This window comes from Nematostella vectensis, chromosome 13 (genome assembly GCF_932526225.1).
Source record: "Nematostella vectensis chromosome 13, jaNemVect1.1, whole genome shotgun sequence".
In the NCBI taxonomy this organism is placed as follows: domain Eukaryota; kingdom Metazoa; phylum Cnidaria; class Anthozoa; order Actiniaria; family Edwardsiidae; genus Nematostella; species Nematostella vectensis.
Window position 1 is genome coordinate 10,640,491 of NC_064046.1, and position 18,083 is coordinate 10,658,573.

The following is an 18,083-nucleotide window of genomic DNA, read 5'->3' on the forward strand; positions in this document are numbered from 1 at the left end:
ATCGCTTAAACGTGGAATTAATAGACAACTACAAGTACTACATCAAGTTGGATTGAATTAATTACATTTTTATGGAAGAATACTTCCATAAAGTATAAACTCCATATGTTCTCTCTTTTAACGGTCAATGAGCCGGTCGGTTCAAATTACTCAGAGCCTGGGCTACCTGTGGGTTAACTGAACGAGGCTGCGCCAGCACTGGTGACGAAGCTAACGCAATAATCATCAGCTCTGATGGAGGCAAATTAATGGTGGTTAGAATGTGTTACACGGGGTGTTTAATTCGCTGTTTACACTGGGCTACTCACATGAGTCTGTTTAATGCCCTGTTTACAAGGGGTTCTACTTACACGAGGCTGCACTGAGCTTCTTACACGGGGCTACTTAGTCAAGGCTGTCTAATGCGCTGTTCACATGGGGCTGCTAAGACAGGGCTGTTTAATGCGCTGTTCACATGGGGCTGCTAAGACAGGGCTGTTTAATGCGCTGTTTTCAAGTGACTGCTCACAGTTGTTACTTTACTCACACGTGTGCACGGAGCCACTTACACTGTGCTGTTTTAATGCGCTGTCTACACGGTGCTACTTACTCTGTGCTGTTTAATGCGCTGTTTACACGGTGTTACTTACGCTGTGCTGTTTCTACTTACACAGTGCTGATTACACGGGTTGCTTGCATGGGAAATGTATTAAAATGTTTCTACCCTTCCAGAGTCGACAACTACCGCTCGAGAAAGTTGTAGAAGAGACAGCCTCGACAGCGATAACGCAATCCGATCACGCAACAAGAAAGACTCATAACAAGAGAACGGAACCGCGCGACGCGGACGTCCCGCAACGTGTCACGCCAGGCAGGAGGTCATGCTCTATTGCGTAGAAATAGAGTAGGTCATGCGTGACGTATTAGTCACGCAAGGCAAAATGATGTAGGATAGGTCACGCTAGACACGTAAGCCACGCAATGCACAGTTCATGCCCTATTAATAGGCCATTCCAGCTATAAGCTTGCGCGCGCATTACCATAGAAACCTAGCTCATCTACCAGAATGCAGCGCGCGCTTTTAAGCATGCGCAGGGGCTTATAAGTAGGGGCAATCAACTTCCCCATGTTCTGGTACTATATAAGTGTCACGGCGTTTCATAGGATCAGGCTATTTTTAGACGCGCGGATTAGCCAATCAGATTCAACCTTTGTGCTGACGTTTTGGCTGAGCTCAACTGCACGCGCAGTCTCAGACAAAAAATTATGTTCTCTCTTCGGTATTTTGACTTTTTGTTGCTCTTTTCTTTAATATGAATCCAACCCTACCTATGACTTTGAATTCTAGCTTGCAATTCTTTTGGTACAAACAAAATCGACGGATGATAGATGAAAATATATTCTTCCTAACTGCAATTTGCGCGTGCAGCCTCACGTCACTCGCGCGACCAACGTCAACGTAGCTGATTGGCCCGTTCGTGCGCGCGCGTCTAAAAATAGCCGGATCCTAGGAAACGCCGTGACATTTATATAATACAGATGATTGCCCCTACTTATGAGCCCCTGGCATGCGCCAAACGAAGCGCGCGTTGCATGACGGTAGTTGAGGTAGGTTTCCATGTCGAGTGCTCGCGCATGCGTATAGCTGGAAGGTCGTTTTAGTAATCACGCAAGGTGCCAATCATGCCCATCACTTAGATTAGGAAAAATGTCTCGCGTGACAAATAGATCACGCTAGGGACAAGCACTTGTTCTGTTAGCTCATTTAGCACAACGTGATACATCAGTCACGCAATCCGGTGGTAGTGTGAACAGAATTGGGTGTGGGATACCGTCGGATAATAAAACGATGCTTAGAACATCTCAGAGGTTAAGGAGGCGATCTTGATCTCGATTCAGGACGGCTGTCTCCCTCTGTCATCTCCAGGGCCGTAGCAGGGGGGGGGGGGGGGGGGGCATTGGGGGCACGTGCCCCCAAATATTTTCTAAAATTATAAGTAAATGACCAGAAGGGAAGTGGCTGTGCCCCCCCCTGAATATTTTCTTAATTTTTCTATATTGTGCCCCCCAATCTTACGTGGCCTGCTACTGCTCTGGGCTCATATCCTCCCTATTCACGAAGGGCTTTTTGCCCGAAAAAATGTCGCCATAGGCTTAACAAGGGCCCGACCATTTGATATCCGACTGGTCTACTAAAATAATTCGGTCAGATGATTTCGTTTTACAAATACAGAAGTCATTAGAAAAGCCATTAAATATAAAAACGAAATCGAACAAGCTAATGGCCACGAAAAATAATATTATGAGAAGATGAAAAAATGGTCGCCCCTTATTTATAATTCTATCACCAGAATTTCCTCAGCTCTCTTGAAAATCGACCTCTTTGATTCTCTTGAGATACAAGAAGGCCGAAATTCATGCTAAAGATTACTGATTCTAAACTATCTATTATATACATATCATCCAGAGTTTTGCACACCAAGTAGGTTCGCACGTATTTTATCGTTTGTACTGTACATGTTGAATGTTGTATACCTTCTCTGTTACGTAAGTAGAAACAAACACATTGCCTAGAATGGCCCCAAGTACTTTTTCACCCCCACCCCACCCCCCACTACAATTTTTGCCTTTGCTAAGGCCCTTACACATTTGAGACAAATAGAAGTTTATTTGTCATATTATATAGTTGTTATTGTTTCGCTAGTCTTTATTTGCTGAAAATATGGAATTATGTGTGCTTATTATATAACTGTGCACGTTGTTTTTTCACTTCTCTTGTACAAAACTTCAACAAGTATATATATAACAATTAAAAGAATACAATGGCATATGAAGCGAGAGAATGTTTATCTTTCTAAGACTCTTGGGCTTATTGAATTACTTTTTACCCCGTTTTGTATTCGTCGAACACCCACGTCTTTCTGGCCTTTTTCCCAAGTAGCGGATCTAAATAAAGGAAGGGTTAAGGGGTTTAACCCCCCTTCCCTTTGGGCTGCCAAAGAAATGTTAAAAAGAATCCATAAAGAGCATACATCTAAGGTGTATCTGTTTTGCTGCGTTTTATTTTTAACAGTGCACAGAAAATAGACAAGTGGCAATACAGACATAAAGTAAAAAGTATTTTCTTCTTGGAGAACACCCTGATTGTGGAATATTCATTTTATCCAGAAAACTGCTTTCTTGGGTATGTGGCTGTCAGAGAGCCAAATGTAACGAAAATAGTCCCCCCTTTCTGACTGGGTCATCAACCTCCCCCCCCCCCCCCCCCCCCCCCCCCGTGTATAGCTAGATCCGCCCCTGTTTTCTTATTAAGCACCTTCATAAAGCCACGGGCTACAAAACACTTTTACTTCGCCAGACCCTCATCTTCTAATCGTCTAAAATAACGGACATGCTTGATAGAGGAGATATAAAACATACGATGTCATTTTAGACACATCTAAAAGCTAATAATCAACAAAATAGTTTACTGATGCACACCTTAAAGGCTTTCACTTTACGAGCAAAATAAGGCTTTCTAGTTATGGCAGTGTGAGGATGACATTAGCGATTTCTTTTCTCGACAATAATTTGGGATTATTGACTAACCTACATCTAAAACCTAATTATTCAACAAAATTCCAATTATTCAACCCCTCTTTAGTGTTTAAGTTTGTACATTTTCGCATCCTGGCTACTGCTTTAATTATTTTCTTTAATCTAACGTAAATGTTTGCCCGGAATGCCTAATAAATTTCGCTTTCAAGAGAAAATGTGAGTTTTTTGTATATATCAAAAGGCATCTTATAACAAACTAGTATGGGATCTGTTTAGTTTGGCAATAGGAAGTCGTCGTTGATTAAACAAAGCTGTGTTTAACTGTTGCCAATATACAAGTAGCAGTTGGATCATCATCAAATAAAGGTGTTATATCGGATAATTTGTCTCTCAGAGTTCTCTCAGAGGCTCGATGAAAAAGGTAACACTACATGTATATGGAATACACAAACAGCATGATTCTACAATACCCTTTGATATTCTCCCTTGTTGCCACCTTAGCGAAGGCCCATGGAGGGAGTTACTTTAAGCCATACTCTGGGAAAGTCCTCGTGTCAGTTTCTATGGTGAAGTCTCAAAGACTACCTCGTCCTCTGGATTGCGCTTTTGCTTGTGTAAAAGAAAGCCATTGCGCGTCGTTCAACATGGCTAAATCGCCAGTGAAGGGACGGTATTTGTGCCAGTTACTGTCAGAGAACATGACCACTGCAGTTGTCAAAGACAGCACGGTGTTTGACCATTACCATCGAATAACACCGGTGAGAGCATACGCCTTTAATTCTACTCCTGCTTCTGCTAATGTTAAAACTTTCAATTGTGAGCCGGCGAGACAAACAAACCAAAAAACTACGCAAAGCTTACATGACGGTAAAACATGACGTGACGCTTCAAATAAGCCCATTTCACATCGAATAAGGCGGAGAATTTCTCTGAGTACTTAGTAACTTATAGCAAACAAAATATCAAGTGCGACTTTTTTTAAATTGATGCGACTTTTTGTAGTGTCATTGAAATTTGAGCTTTTCGTCCCTGAGCTCATACATAGCGCAAGTATGATCAAGGAAAAATATCTTAAAAAGCCAAAATCTGGTTATGTTCACCTTGGCCTCACGTTATTTGTGTATCAGTCCGTAATACAAGGAACCTATAGCCATTGTAAGATATTGTGTCTTCTCTCTCTATCTGGAATTGCGCGTTTTCCAGGTTTTTCCGTCATGTCACGCCAAGCGCGAACACATCGCTTTCGATATCGTTGTTCTAGCCGTCGTAGTTTTTTGGCTCCTGTGTAAAACGGGCCCTAAATATCAGTACTTTAGACAGCTTATACGAGTTTTAGGTGAATAAGATTCGCTTATACTAAGTTAAATCCCGGTTAGAGTGACAATCTCATTTTCTGAGGCGGGTACCCTGGATTTGCTGAGAGGGGGGGGGGGGGGGGGGGAGTTCTAAAATTTAAAGCTTCATGTTGTCATTATGTGAAAATTTCACAATGAGTGAATTAATTCCTCTGCGTGCATATTTTTCTCTGCGCCAGGGTCCATGTCAAGGGCTAAACCCGTGTCATAACAATGGCCATTGCGAAGAAACAGATGACGGCAACGACTTCCGGTGCACCTGTTCTCTTGGGCTCACAGGAAAACGCTGCGAATCCCGTGAGTACGATCACTGTTTGGAATAGTGCTACTCCGGGGAGGCTCTAACTGAAATGTCAAATATGCTAGTCCAGCAAATAGCTCTAACCTCAAAGATAGCAAAAAAAAATTAAAGTTGTAGGAAAATCCTAATGGCAAATAATGCACCCTCAGCGATTGGAAGTGAATATTAGTGGAAGGATGGGCTTTTCTTGGTGCAGAAGTTTTCATGACAATTTCCAGGTTTTATACATAAAACTATATAGTTGCTATCGATATTCCGTAGCTACTGGGAACTAGAGTGGTATTTTTCAAATTTGTGTTACGGTTCTTGCATTCTTGTCTAAAGCCTATTGGTTTCTTTGTCTCCTTGTAACCCATAACATCATAAGTAAATTCTCTTTTTCCTTGTAAACACAATGTTAATGTGATATAAATAAAAAATATCTTCAATCTGTTAAACACCATCCCCCTCTCCAGTGCCAGTAGGCCTTGAAATATTGGGGGGGGGGGGGGGGGGCACAATACAAAACATAAAGAAACTATTAGGAGGGGGGTGACAATATAGAAACATTAAGAAAATATTTGGGGGGCGGGGGGTAGAATACAGAAACAGTAAGAAAATATTGGGGGGGGCACAATACAAAACATAAAGAAAATATGGGGGGGGGCACAATACAGAAACATTAAGAAAATATTTGGGGGGCACAATACAGAAATATTAATAAAATATTGGGGGGGAACAATACAGAAACATTAAGAAAATATTGGGGGAGGGGCACAATACAGAAATATTTATAAAATATTGGGGGGGGGGGGGGCACAATGCAAAACATAAATAAAATATTGGGGGGCACAATACAAAATATAAAAAAAATATTGGAGGGGGTCACAATACAGAAACATTAAGAAAATATTGGGGGGCGGGGGCACAATACAGAAACATTAAGAAAATATTTGGGGGGTGCCCCCGCACAATACAAAACATAAAGAAAATATTTGGTGGCACATCCACGCCCCTACTGGTCATTTCCGTATACGTTTTTGGAAATTTTTGGGGGGCACGTGCCCCCAGTGCCCCTCTCCTTGCTACGGCCTTTGTCTCACAATCTCCATCACTCTCTCCCAGTTCCCTGGATCCAGTTCACCTCATCGCCCGTCTGCTTCGGATCACGTGACAGTCGTTTTGCGCGCTTCCGCGTCCCCACCACAGGGTTCCTGAGTTCGATCAAGCTCTCTCGTGTCAGCGGTTATATCTCTTGTGATTTAAATAACCCGAAAGGTGCTAACTTCTGGGGCTGCCTAGACTACGAGGGTAAACCCATGTACCTCAACACAATCATTACCGATGCCGTAGACAGGATTCGTATGCCGGAAACGAAGCACTTTACCAGCATGAGGGAAAAAGCATACAACATTCCAGGAATAAGCCCTCTTTCACAGGACCTATTGTTCCCCATGATGGACACGCCCTTGAATGTGTATGCCGGACAGTACCTGAGGGCCTGGTTCGGGCTGGATTTTGAAGACATAGAGCTTTTTAATGAAGGGGAGGTGTGTGTACTCGTGTATGGGCTATACGCTTAGAGATGAATAACTGTAACTGCCAGCTCGTAAAAGTGATGTAACAAAGAATTCAGTTCTGCTGTAACTTAATTAACTTTATTATACTAACATTCGATTTGCACTTCTCACTTGATTAAAAGTGATGTAACAAAGAATTCAGTTGTACTGTAAATTAATTAACTTTTTTATAATAACATTCGATTTGCACTTCTCACTTGATTAAAAGTGATGTAACAAAAAAATCAGTTGTACTGTCAATTAATTAACTTTATTATACTAACATTCGATTTGCACTTCTCACTTGATTAAAAGTGATGTAACAAAGAATTCAGTTGTACTGTCAATTAATCAACTTTATTATACTAACATTCGATTTGCACTTCTCACTTGATTAAAAGTGATGTAACAAAAAAATCAGTTGTACTGTCAATTAATTAACTTTATTATACTAACATTCGATTTGCACTTCTCACTTGATTAAAAGTGATGTAACAAAGAATTTATTAATTAACTTTTCGCCCCATGACAGGTTCTCCAATAGGGTTCTGGATTCCGGATCCTAGTGTGTGGATTCCGGGTCCTAGTGTGTGGATTCCGGATTCCATGTGGGTTTTTTCCCGTGGATTCCGGATTCCATTTTTGTGTTCTAGGTTTTTTACAAAACTTTAAATACCTCCAGTGCCTATATGTTCTAAATCTTTCTAATGCCTGTAAAGTTTTGTTTTTACCTTTCGATTCCATTTATAAACGTTTTGCGTTGTGTCGCTCGTTGTGTAGACCACATCAAGAAATTTTAAAAGTTTTTTTTTTAAACAGTTTTTTTATTACTGTCAAAAATTAAAACTGCATATCAAAGCATACTGTATCTTTTGTCTGTGCGTTACGTGGATACCTATGCTTCGATATAAGTCGAAAAGTCGCAAATTTAATAGATCAAGGAAACCTTATTAACTCATCGGGAAATAAATGTTGCTGAGAATATGCCTACTTCTTTGTATATCAAAACACATTATCAGGCTCTGGTATTTTGTTTGACCGTGCCATTGTGGCCCGCTTTGGTGGAATATCAGGGCGAGTTTGGGAGAGCCATGGTAAGTATTTTGGCACGAGCCTATAACAATAACTAAAGTAGACATCACTATCGTAAAATGAAACGCGTTGTTTAGCGTCCTGATAAACTAACGCCTTCCACTCTCTCCGGGAACGACTCTTCTAGTTGCTTCTGTGGGTCTGTGGGGGTAGAAGAAGCCAGCCACTTACCTTCTTCGTTCTCATCTTTCCGTGTCTATCCGTGTCTGATGTGGAACGATTACTAGGGCAATAACCTACGCTTTAAGATCAGGCAGGGGCTCGGCCAGCTTGCAGTCTTCGCGCACCAACAGACTAAGAGACTTTGTCACGCACAAGTACTTTAATGTAATGTAATGCTGCTAGTATAGCTTTGTGTCTCTACCTGTAATTCAGTCGAAACACTGCGAGAGGTCATATGTTAATAAACTTGTCTTCTTCGGGAGTTATGGTTGCGGTCTGGTCATCAATGGTGAGGCTTTCTACTTTTTCAAGCAGAGATCTGGGGAATTGCCGTTGCATACCCCGTCGAAGGTATATTTCAGATGGTCATCAGTCTGATCGAGCCATCTGAAAGTTACGCTGTTCTTTTGGAATCGTCCAGTTGCAGCGATGACCAAAACGTCTTCCCTCATAACGGCGAGCCAATACGGAGATGCTTTCCGTCGGCAATCGTGTCTGACGGCGACGATGTCGACTATCGTAAAATGAAACGCGTTGTTTTGCGTCCTGATAAACTAACCCCTTCCACTCTCGCCGGAAACGACTCTTCTGTTGCTTCTGTGGAGGTAGAAGAAGACTATCCATTTGTCAGTCACTTTCTTTCTTCGTTCTCATCTTCCCGTGTCTCCACCGTCTGATCATCACCGTTCGCAATTCTCGAAAGTTTGATGTCTTCTTCGGGAGTTATGGTTACGATCTGGTCATGAATGGGGAGGCTTTCTACTTTTGCCAGCAGACATCTAGGGGAATTGCCGTTGCATACCTCGTGGAAGGTATATCTCAGATGGTCATCAGTCTGATCGAGCCATCTGAAAGTTACGCTGTTCTTCTGGAATCGTCCAGTTGCAGCGATGACCAAAACGTCTTCCATCATAACGGCGAGCCAATACGGAGATGCCTCCCGTCGGCGATCGTGTCTGACGGCGACGATGTCGTCTTTGCAGTACAAGAGCTGCACCCTGGTACTTCCATCGGTGTCATTTACTGTGACCGTTTATCGAGCTTTACTTACGAAGTCTAGCACGTCGTCTGAGCCCGTTTCGATTCGGTCAGGCAGCATACTCAGTGAGTATGGAAGGGTTCCTGTCAGCTCTTTTGTTTTAGCTCGGACATTTGCTTGTCGCGCTCCTCTCCCATACTCCCGTGTAAATTCTTGCATGGTCTCTGCACGTCTGCGGTCTTCTGTCTCATCACTAGTCCCCTCTTTCGTCTGCGTTTTCTTGGATGGCCTCTGCATCAGACTTGGTGGATCGCCCGAGATAATCTTCTCCGGATAAAACGAGTTCGGCCCTGTGAAGTATGTAAAATGCTTCTGGTAAAATCGGAGCATGTAATCTTCCACACAGCGCGCTCGTCTATAAGCATACTCCACCATAGTTGGAATGTCATGATCGGCACGCATGGCTTTGAAGAAGCACTCGACAGAAAGAGTTGTCAGACTCGCAAATCTGATCTCCTCCAGGACTCGCTCTTCGCCGATCTCTGTTAAGGTGTTTGCGAGGCTGGTCAGTGAGTCAAGCGCGATTTGGAATGACTGTCGGGTGCAACGTGGAATTGTCATGTCAGGGCCATTCGTGCTCAGCTTCCCTGTCCTCTCCTTTGCCTTTTCTTCATGATCTAATTAAAACGCGACCAGATGTTCTATCTGTCTTTTGTGTTTGTCAAACCTCTCGGGGAAATTCTCTTTCTCACACTTCTTATCCAGGCGGAACACATTGGCATACATCGACATATTCTGCTGGAGAGGCACCAGTCCAACAGCGGATGTAACCATTCTAACGGCCTTGTTACCAGTGTCGCAAGCAAAGATCGTATTACGGTAGCTACATAGCCTGATAGAGCGTTCCACTGAGCATCTAAACCATCACAATGGCCTGCATCCGTTGAACTAGAGATTGCTGTTGGGGTGTTATCACTGGTTATTAGATCCTCCTCTGTCATGGTCAGCAGCGTGTTGATCTTACTTGATGAGACGAACATAGTTCCTTCCTCGGTCACTGCTATTCCTGTAGGAGCCACAACACCTGATACTGTCCGAGTGATTGTTTTGTGCACAAGATAGCACACGTAGACACAAGGAGCGTTCTCTTTGCAATCTCGACCAAGAATGTGATCGTCATCCCTGGTAGCCGCTATCGACGTTAGGATACATGTCCGGCCAAAAGATAATATGGCATTCAGATTTCCAGAATAGTTCCCATTTGCATCAGAATTAATATTTGTGATAGAGAATAACATTTGCTTGCGAATGTCCGATACATAGAGTGTAAAAGGATCCTTGTGTGATCTGCAAATGCCAAATGGAGACTTCAAATTACATTCTTCTGAGTCAGATGTCAAAGTAAGGTCCCCTACTGTCACCTGGCGAATGCGCCGAGTTGCGCATTCCTCGTCCCCATCTCTATCCTCATCTCCATTCTCAGACGTGTCAGAACCTAGACTAAGCCTAGACGAATGACAAAAAAGGGAGGTGCAGTCTATAACTCTTATTCGGCCATTTTCCTGATCACAAACGTAGATAATTTTACCATCGATATCTAGATCAGCAGGATCTCTCATTTTCACTCCCTTTCCTTGTCCGTTTGCGTGACCTGGTCCATTGCCCCCTGCAATTAATGTTACGTTTACCGGACAGTGCATATCGAGCATATAAACGGCATGCTGATGTCGATCGCTAACGAAAAGCTTACTATGGCAAGGTGAAAAACACACTCCAACTGGATGCTTGAGAATTTTGCCATTTCTTCGCCACTGTTTGAATTCTAGCTCTGGTACTAAGGTGGTTGTTGCCCGTTTGTCCGGGATGGACGCCTGGACTCCATGTCTATAGATCTCAATGGCTGTCTCAACGTCCATCCGGTCTTTGTTGCGGACAGCCTTCATTGAGACATTTCTTTTCATTTCTTCTATCTCCCTTCGGAGAAGCAGAAGAAGTCGCACATTCACAAGATAGCCATTGATGTCGACCCAGTACCAAAATTCCGCTGACCGTACGCTTTTGATATTATGAGGTGGGTCTGGGAAAGGAACTTGGTGAGGGTATGAAGCTTTATCCTGTAGCATTCTGTTTATAAACGACTTTTGTTTGGGGTCACAATCTGTTGACCAAACTAAAGGGAGAAGCCGTTTACAAGGGATTTCCTTTTCCTTTAGGCACTCGAGACAAGGACGACAAAGAGGATGCCACTCGCTATGTCCAAGCAGGAGGCACTGTGCGCACACCGATTTATTTTCGAAGCACATGTCACAATGGCAAATACAATCCAGATCGTCTTGAACACAACGTGCACATCTATTCACAGCGCTAAATATGTCTTGGTACATATGTTCTATTGTGTCCGCACCTCCCTTGCTCCCGCAGTAAAAAACTCCAACTGGGAAGTTAATTTTGTCATCAAGAGAGCTCACTCTTACTTCTCTTGCTTGAGTGACAAACTGTCGCGTCTTTAGGAAGCTGGTGACACTTTCACTTGACGTCAAAATACGTAGAATTTCATCATACGAAAGACGGTCGGGGTCTACCAGACCGACTACCGACTTCAGATATGGAGAATATTCTAAGGCTGGCTTAATTGCCATCTCATCTGTGGAGATACAACACAGGTAGCCATTCACTTCGTTGCTCTTGATGGCGACCACGTCTTTCTCTGCACATGTTTCAATGCAAAATAGAACGTCTTCACCATAAACACGCCCTTCAAGATGTGAAGGCGGGGCATGTCTTATCACCGTCTTTGGGTGTAAGAAGCTCAGATTATGTGTCTGAACGAAGCCTTGAGGTGTCTGAGCCGCATGTCGCCCTTGGTCGTGGTTTCCTCGACCGCAAAGAAGGTAAGAAGCGACAGGCTTGCAATTGAACTGTATTGCACGCTGAAATCGCGTTAATGCGGGATAAAGCTCCGTGAACGCCTCGGCCTCTACAACGCCTAGTGCACGCGAACAAAAGGAATGAACCCGTTCGTAAAACACGTGGTTCTTTGGGAGTATCCCAGATGATGTTAAGAAAGCAAGCATTGCTGCAGCCTCATCCATCTTCTCTAGGTCAAGTAAGAGATCCGCCTTTTTCGGCGGTTCTAGTCATAACGGAGAATTGTCTTGATGTTCTTCCTCATCGTCACCTTCCCTAGTTGAGCTCCGTTCCTCGTCACTATCATTTGGCTCACTGATGTTGCCTTCCTCACACAGCTCTGATAAGTGGACGAGGAGGGGATGTGCGGAAGAACCCACAACTTTCAGACAAAGGCGTTTGATGTCGTCTGTAGCAGCCTCAAGAGTACAGGGCCTGTCCGCGACACCATCTAACACGGTTAAAAGGACGTCGATTGAATCATTCGATGATTCTCCTTTGTTCCGAAGTTCAAGGACATATTCCACAATTTCCTTCGCTTTGTCAGAGACGCGCTGGGCGATTGCAGTCATTGCCATAAATAGGCTTGATATGGACTTCGAAGCTTGCCCGTCTATCTTTTTGCAGCGTCTGGTGTGTCTCCTAAAGTTATGGATGTTAAAAGGCTTTCCGAGTTTTATTACACACTTGCAGGCAGTACATTTGATTTCTGATTTGCTGATCACATCTGCCTGCTCTTCTTTGCCATTGAATTCATTGCTGACATTGACCTTCATCTTCTGCATTTTCTTGTAGTCTCTCGATTCTGTTTCGCCTGTCGGCCCGTTGGTGTTGGTGTCTTGCTGTGGTGCCGATCTCGTAGCGGCGTTGTACATGCTGAGAACAGAGGCTTTGTTTTGTAATGCAAATTTTACTGAGGTTGTACTAAGCGTATCCGCCATCGTTTCGGTAGCATATGTTTTCAGAAATTCGGTATGGTTTTCATACTTCTGGAAGCATTGTAGAAAGAAAGAACATGTTTCAATCAAATCTTCGTTCTTCAAAATTAACATTTCTTCTTCTCCGTCAAAGTACGACAACTTCAGCTCATTTTTTGTGTTGAAGTACTCTTTAAACTGCTTAGTTGTTTTTGCCAGAGTGAGTTCTCCAATATTTGAGGCATTGACATGCCAAAGGCGCTTATTTTCCAGCGCATAGCGACCACTGGCATCAGGGGGGTTCTTGAAAACTTTTATTTTCAACGTTGTTGGCTGAATAGCGGTGAATGCTATATGAAGGAAAATAAAAATTACCATCACTTACTGCCCATTCAACAAATTCTAACCTCAAGAGTTTTTAGAAAATAAAAAAAGACTCGTACGAACACCCTTACACTGAGCCTGGAATAGAAAAAAGATAATCAAGAATGCTTGCTCTTCATGTCATTCATAATCCTGCTCCAAACATAAACCCCAGTCAACCCGTCCTTTCATACGCATTAGGGCTGATCTACTACATATATATTTTTGTAAAAGCAACAGTTCAGTAGTTTTACCTGGCTCTGAGCGGTATTTGGCAGCAAGAAGTTTGAAACAAGGTTCTAAAGCTTCCACTTTTGAAGAAGAAGATGGTGGCGCTGTGTAAAAAGTACACGTAACACTAAGTTGATATTGCAAATCATCCTCATGCATTAAAAATTTTGGGGATATCAGTAGGATTTGCAGTACTTCCGATAGATAAAACCACCAGAGTTTGCTTATTCAATGTGCCTGCCAGCATATAATGTAAATCCTACCCAATAATAAACCAGCTAATATGATATTAAATGTATATATTTGTATTGATCAAAGCGTTATAAACTGCCAATTGCTCAACCATTTACCTTTACGAAGAAAAGTATCTATTGGGCGCTGCTTAGGATGGCTGGGGTGTGATGCTGAAGTAATTGGCAGGCTGTTGATAATGGGAAAATCCTGATTATTTTTCACGGTAGGATTTTACAGTTAGATGTTAATTTAGTTATGTACCTCAGCTCTTCCTGTTGGTTCTGGGTTGAAAATGGTGATTGCGATTCTGCCTTCCTTTCTGGGCTGATAAGAAACAAATAATACGAAACATATTTGATAGATAGAATGTTAAGGAATAAAAAAATCTGGGTGTCGTGACTTGCTGTAAAATAGTCATCTATCTAGCCTTTTGGGTGTAAAGCTACACCTTTTCATATTTAACCTTTCCCTAGGTTCGCTTTCCCGGAGTAGATTGATACACTAAGTGAATATCATTTGTGCATTGAAAATACAATGGAATAGGTGCAACAAAGTACAACTAATTCTGGAAAACAGCCAAAAAATCCAAAGAAGGCTAAAGAAGGGTTGAAACTTCTGCATCTCCGCCTTGTTTTGCCATCTCTAAGCTATGAAAATTTCTGTTGGCCACACCTACTTCGCTATCCCTTAGGGTTAGACAATATTTTCATAACAAGCATATGTAAATATTTTTTAGCCGGATTTCCGCCTCCCTCCCTTCAACCCGGAAAAAAGTACAACTGTATATACCTTGTCTGAATGGATGAATCAGAGCTTGAAGAGGGCGATCGCAGAACTCGCCTCCTTTTTTTGCTATATCCAAAAAACCCAACATTAAAAAGCATTAGGTCATTTTCAACTTAAAATGCTCCCTGCCGAGCTTTGGCTATGCTTTTATACCATAAAATTAGATATCTTTCAACATAAGATTTTACAACATTCAAACCTGAAAAAAAGTTATATTGTCTTGTTGACTATATTCCCTAAAAGTACTGTCAATAAAAATATACTAGCAAATCAACATACGCTCTTGTTTACCTAGACATTGGCGAAAGAGGACAACTCCTTTCTTGTTTTATTTTTCTTTTCCTGTCATAAAAAATTATAAGTAACCCAAATCAATTCACCATACCACATCAGAGCTCACCCTACCATTTTTTAGCATATTCCTCATGCTCTCTCTTCTTGAATTTCCTGTGTTTTTTTTTTCTTTCTTGTGCTTTCCCATCTGTTACATAAGAGAAAAACAAAAGTAATATTTCACTCCACTATTACTGTTTCATAAGCAATTACTATGAAATAATCCCAACCATAATATAAGCCCACTATTCAGTGAAATAACAATATGCCTCCCCTACACCTGAAAAAATGCCTCTGCTAAAAAAACGTTTTGATTATCAGGGGCGTATGCACCATTTTTAACAAGTTGCAGATATAGCATTCAGAAGCTGGATAAGGGTGTGGCCCCTCATCCCCGTAAAAAGCTCATAGCGCCCACTTTTGTGTTGGAAATTGGCAGCAATGCGTCAGATTTTTTAGAATATTACTTGATCCTCTGTCATCCTTGTCGCATGGCACTGAACGACATAACAATGTGTTTGGAAATAATCTGTGAACTACCACGCTTAAGAAAATTATATATTTTTTCCTCATTATATATATTAAACTACGTACATAAAAATGAATAAGCAAACATTTGATTTTTCCGTCGTTATGCAAATAAGATCACCAATTTTTTTGCAGTCCAGTGACTGCAGGCCTATAACCTGTGTACGCCCCTGATTATAATCTCAACTAAATATCAGTCCACCAAAAAGTATGTGAAAGCTATAGGCAATGGCCTTATTTTTCAAGTTGCATGATAACCAACAAAAAAGCAGTGATCAGAGTACAAGCTCATTCCCATTAAAACAATTTAACAGTCGTTCAAATCAGGAAAGTGCACTTCCCTGTTCAAATCAAATCCTTTTTTCATTTTATTTTCTTCTGTTGCCTTTTTTCTCAGAAGAATTTAACAGTTGTTCAAATCAGGAAAGTGCACTTCCCTGTTCAAATCAAATCCTTTTTCATCTTATTTTCTACTGTTGCCTTTTTTGTCAACATGTTTATCTTATTTTTTCAAACATGTTTTTAGATTATTTTGTGATTTTGCCCCCTCCCCTTCCCCCCTCTGATTCCTGCTATGGCTTTGTTTGTTAAATGAGTATCAAAACATACCTCAGACGTGTCTTGACGTGTCGTGACTGTTGAAGATTATAGTAGTAGTTATTGAAATCCTAGTTTTGTCGATGTCTGTAGACAACTTTCACCCCAAACATTACCGTTGCATCGGCATTTTTCAAATGAAAGACAAAGAACAAGTAAATAAAGTTTCATTTTGTAGAAAAACTTAATTTCGCAAAGCTGTTTATATTTTTTAGGCGCACTGTGACAGCTAAATGTCAAATCATTTGACTAAGATGAAACCTTATTGATGTTAGCCTTGATTGGCCCACTTTATACCGGGCAGTGGAATGTTTTTTTCTGTGATGAAAACTTTCTACAACTCGACAAAACTAGAACATGAAGCGATTTCCCGTAAGTTAGCTCTTTGGCGGGCAATTAAGATTTTTTAAGAAAAACCCGGAAAGTTTACCGTGTGACTTTCCGGGTTTCTGAGCTTATCAGCGTTTTAAGAAACGACTACCTGGAAGCACAAGTAGTGCTTTTCCCTTCCCAATTAAAAGAAAACAAATTGAACTAGCTAATTATCTCATAAAGATCACTGATTCCACATGAAAACGCTGTTTAGCCATTTCTGGAAACAAGGTAGGTTTAATAATAACGGCAATATTTTTGGGGTCGTAGCTTTTGGGGTCACAGGTTTTAGATCTTCGTTTTGTAGACACCCAACTTACACGTGTTTTGAAGTGAAAACTCGTTTGACCGATTACTTCGTCGAGATCAGAACTTCCTGTTCTCACAGATATGGCGAGGCGATTTCTTATGAGTGTTTTTTTTTTTCAATACAATAAATATTTGAATAATTGAATGTCATTATCAATAAGAATTCGAAAGAATAAATCTGCCCTTACCCTCCTTTGTTGTTGATTCTTGCCTGTGTGAAGATAAAAAGCGAGAACTTGGAGGTGATTGATCGCATGTTCAAACCTACCCGCGTCTCATTGGCTAATAAAATAATAACCATGGAATGGCTTCTTCGTCAACCGCCAAAGGGTTGAAATGAAAATCAAGTGCATATAAACAGATAAATCAAAATGAACCATAACCATCGTTCTTTTGGAAAAAGAAGCCAAATATTAAAATAATTTTTATACTAAGTTGTATTCCGGGTTCCAGCTTAAGTCTTGGATTCCGGATCCTAGTGTGTGGATTCCGGATTCCAAGTCTCATTTTTTCATGGATTCCGGATTCCGGATTACCTGTCATGGGGCGAAACTTTATTATACTAACATTCATTTGCACTTCTCACTTTTTTAAAAGAATTGTTTAAAAAAATCATAAGGCCATAAGGCATATAAATCTAAGATTCAAGATGGGGGAATTTCTTATAAAATAATAAACCAATGATATCGATTAATGGACTTTGCATTACAGATGAATTATACTGCCTAATTCATTGACAACCGATTTGTCATCCTCGTTCCCAGGGTCACACCTTCCCTTACGCCCAGGGTCCCTCCCTCCCCTATCCCCAGGGTCCCACCATACCCTATCCCCTGGGTCCCACCCTCCCCTATCCCCAGGGTCCCACCCTCCCCTATCCCCAGGGTCCCACCCTCCACTACCCCCAGGGTCCCACCCTCCCTTATCACCAGGGTCCCACCCTCCCCTATCCCCAGGGTCCCACCCTCCCCTATCCCCAGGGTCCCACCCTCCCCTATCCCCAGGGTCCCACCCTCCCCTATCCCCAGGGTCCCACCCTCCCCTATCCCCGGGGTCCCACCCTCCCCTATCCCCAGGGTCCCTCCCTCCCATATCCCCAGGGTCTCACCCTCCCCTATCCCCAAGGGGGATATGAGGGGAAGACCCTGGGAACGAGGATGCCTCTTTTGTTTTCTTTTTCTTTTCTCTTTTTCAAGAAATGAAGAGAAGAAACGAAAGGTAAAAACTAGTCCAATACTCTTACAAATGTGAGCATGGCATTGTTCCCTTTCATTGTTTCACCTCGTTCTCTGATACGCTCAGGTGGCCTCTAATTGTTTCAGATAATGCCGGATAACCCTCACGTTTCGGGCGTTAGTCATTAGTCGGAGCCAAAAAAAACAAAAAAACAACAAAAACAAACGGACGAAGGGAAAAAGGCTAGAAACGTCAGCGCAACTACCCTGTTTCACAGAGGCGTTTAACATACCTTTTCAACCTTGTGTTGATTTATAGCTTGTCTACACCACGCCTACGCAGAACATCTGGTTATTCTACAGCTTGTCTGTATTCTTTCTCGTTATA

General features: G+C 42.0%; 3 protein-coding genes across 6 annotated transcripts in view; 2 read left to right on the forward strand and 1 right to left on the reverse strand.

The window, feature by feature from the left end:
• The window catches only part of LOC5501722, a 45,080-nt gene extending 44,115 nt beyond the window's left edge, over positions 1–965 (forward strand). For 2 of the 4 annotated variants that reach the window (XM_048720488.1, XM_048720492.1), the window contains one exon: positions 712–965. In XM_048720488.1, the coding sequence (XP_048576445.1) occupies positions 712–876 (165 nt within the window). In that variant the 3' untranslated portion in view covers positions 877–965. The remainder of the gene's footprint in view (positions 1–711) is intronic. The other 2 variants (XM_048720489.1, XM_048720491.1) reach the window with 1 other exon arrangement.
• A 2,932-nt stretch (positions 966–3,897) lies between these two features.
• LOC5501721 lies at positions 3,898–7,127 on the forward strand. Its single transcript, XM_001622941.3, has 3 exons — positions 3,898–4,274; positions 5,051–5,168; positions 6,277–7,127. Exons 1-3 carry the CDS (start codon positions 3,948–3,950, stop codon positions 6,732–6,734), a joined length of 903 nt encoding a protein of 300 aa, XP_001622991.1. The 5' UTR covers positions 3,898–3,947; the 3' UTR covers positions 6,735–7,127.
• Positions 7,128–12,080: 4,953 nt separating this feature from the next.
• LOC5501724 lies at positions 12,081–17,291 on the reverse strand. The gene is made up of 9 exons (XM_048721118.1): positions 16,709–17,291; positions 15,852–15,936; positions 14,787–14,862; positions 14,673–14,723; positions 14,385–14,447; positions 13,857–13,919; positions 13,712–13,782; positions 13,385–13,465; positions 12,081–13,117 (listed from the first exon to the last, which is right to left on the reverse strand). The coding sequence occupies exons 4-9, from the start codon at positions 14,678–14,680 to the stop codon at positions 12,081–12,083; spliced, it is 1,323 nt and encodes a 440-aa protein (XP_048577075.1). The 5' UTR covers positions 14,681–14,723; positions 14,787–14,862; positions 15,852–15,936; positions 16,709–17,291.
• Between the last annotated feature and the right edge of the window lie 792 nt (positions 17,292–18,083).

What these genes read in the sequence shown, in the direction of transcription:
- LOC5501721 (XM_001622941.3), top strand. Translation starts at nt 3,948, where the DNA reads ATGTATATGGAATACACAAACAGCATGATTCTACAATACCCTTTGATA. An exon ending in ATTACCATCGAATAACACCG is followed by an intron (nt 4,275 to 5,050) that starts GTGAGAGCATAC and finishes TCTCTGCGCCAG; the next exon opens with GGTCCATGTCAAGGGCTAAA. An exon ending in AGGAAAACGCTGCGAATCCC is followed by an intron (nt 5,169 to 6,276) that starts GTGAGTACGATC and finishes ACTCTCTCCCAG; the next exon opens with TTCCCTGGATCCAGTTCACC.
- LOC5501724 (XM_048721118.1), bottom strand. An exon ending in AGATACTTTTCTTCGTAAAG is followed by an intron (nt 13,466 to 13,711) that starts GTAAATGGTTGA and finishes CTTTTTACACAG; the next exon opens with CGCCACCATCTTCTTCTTCA. An exon ending in CAAATACCGCTCAGAGCCAG is followed by an intron (nt 13,118 to 13,384) that starts GTAAAACTACTG and finishes TCCTTCATATAG; the next exon opens with CATTCACCGCTATTCAGCCA.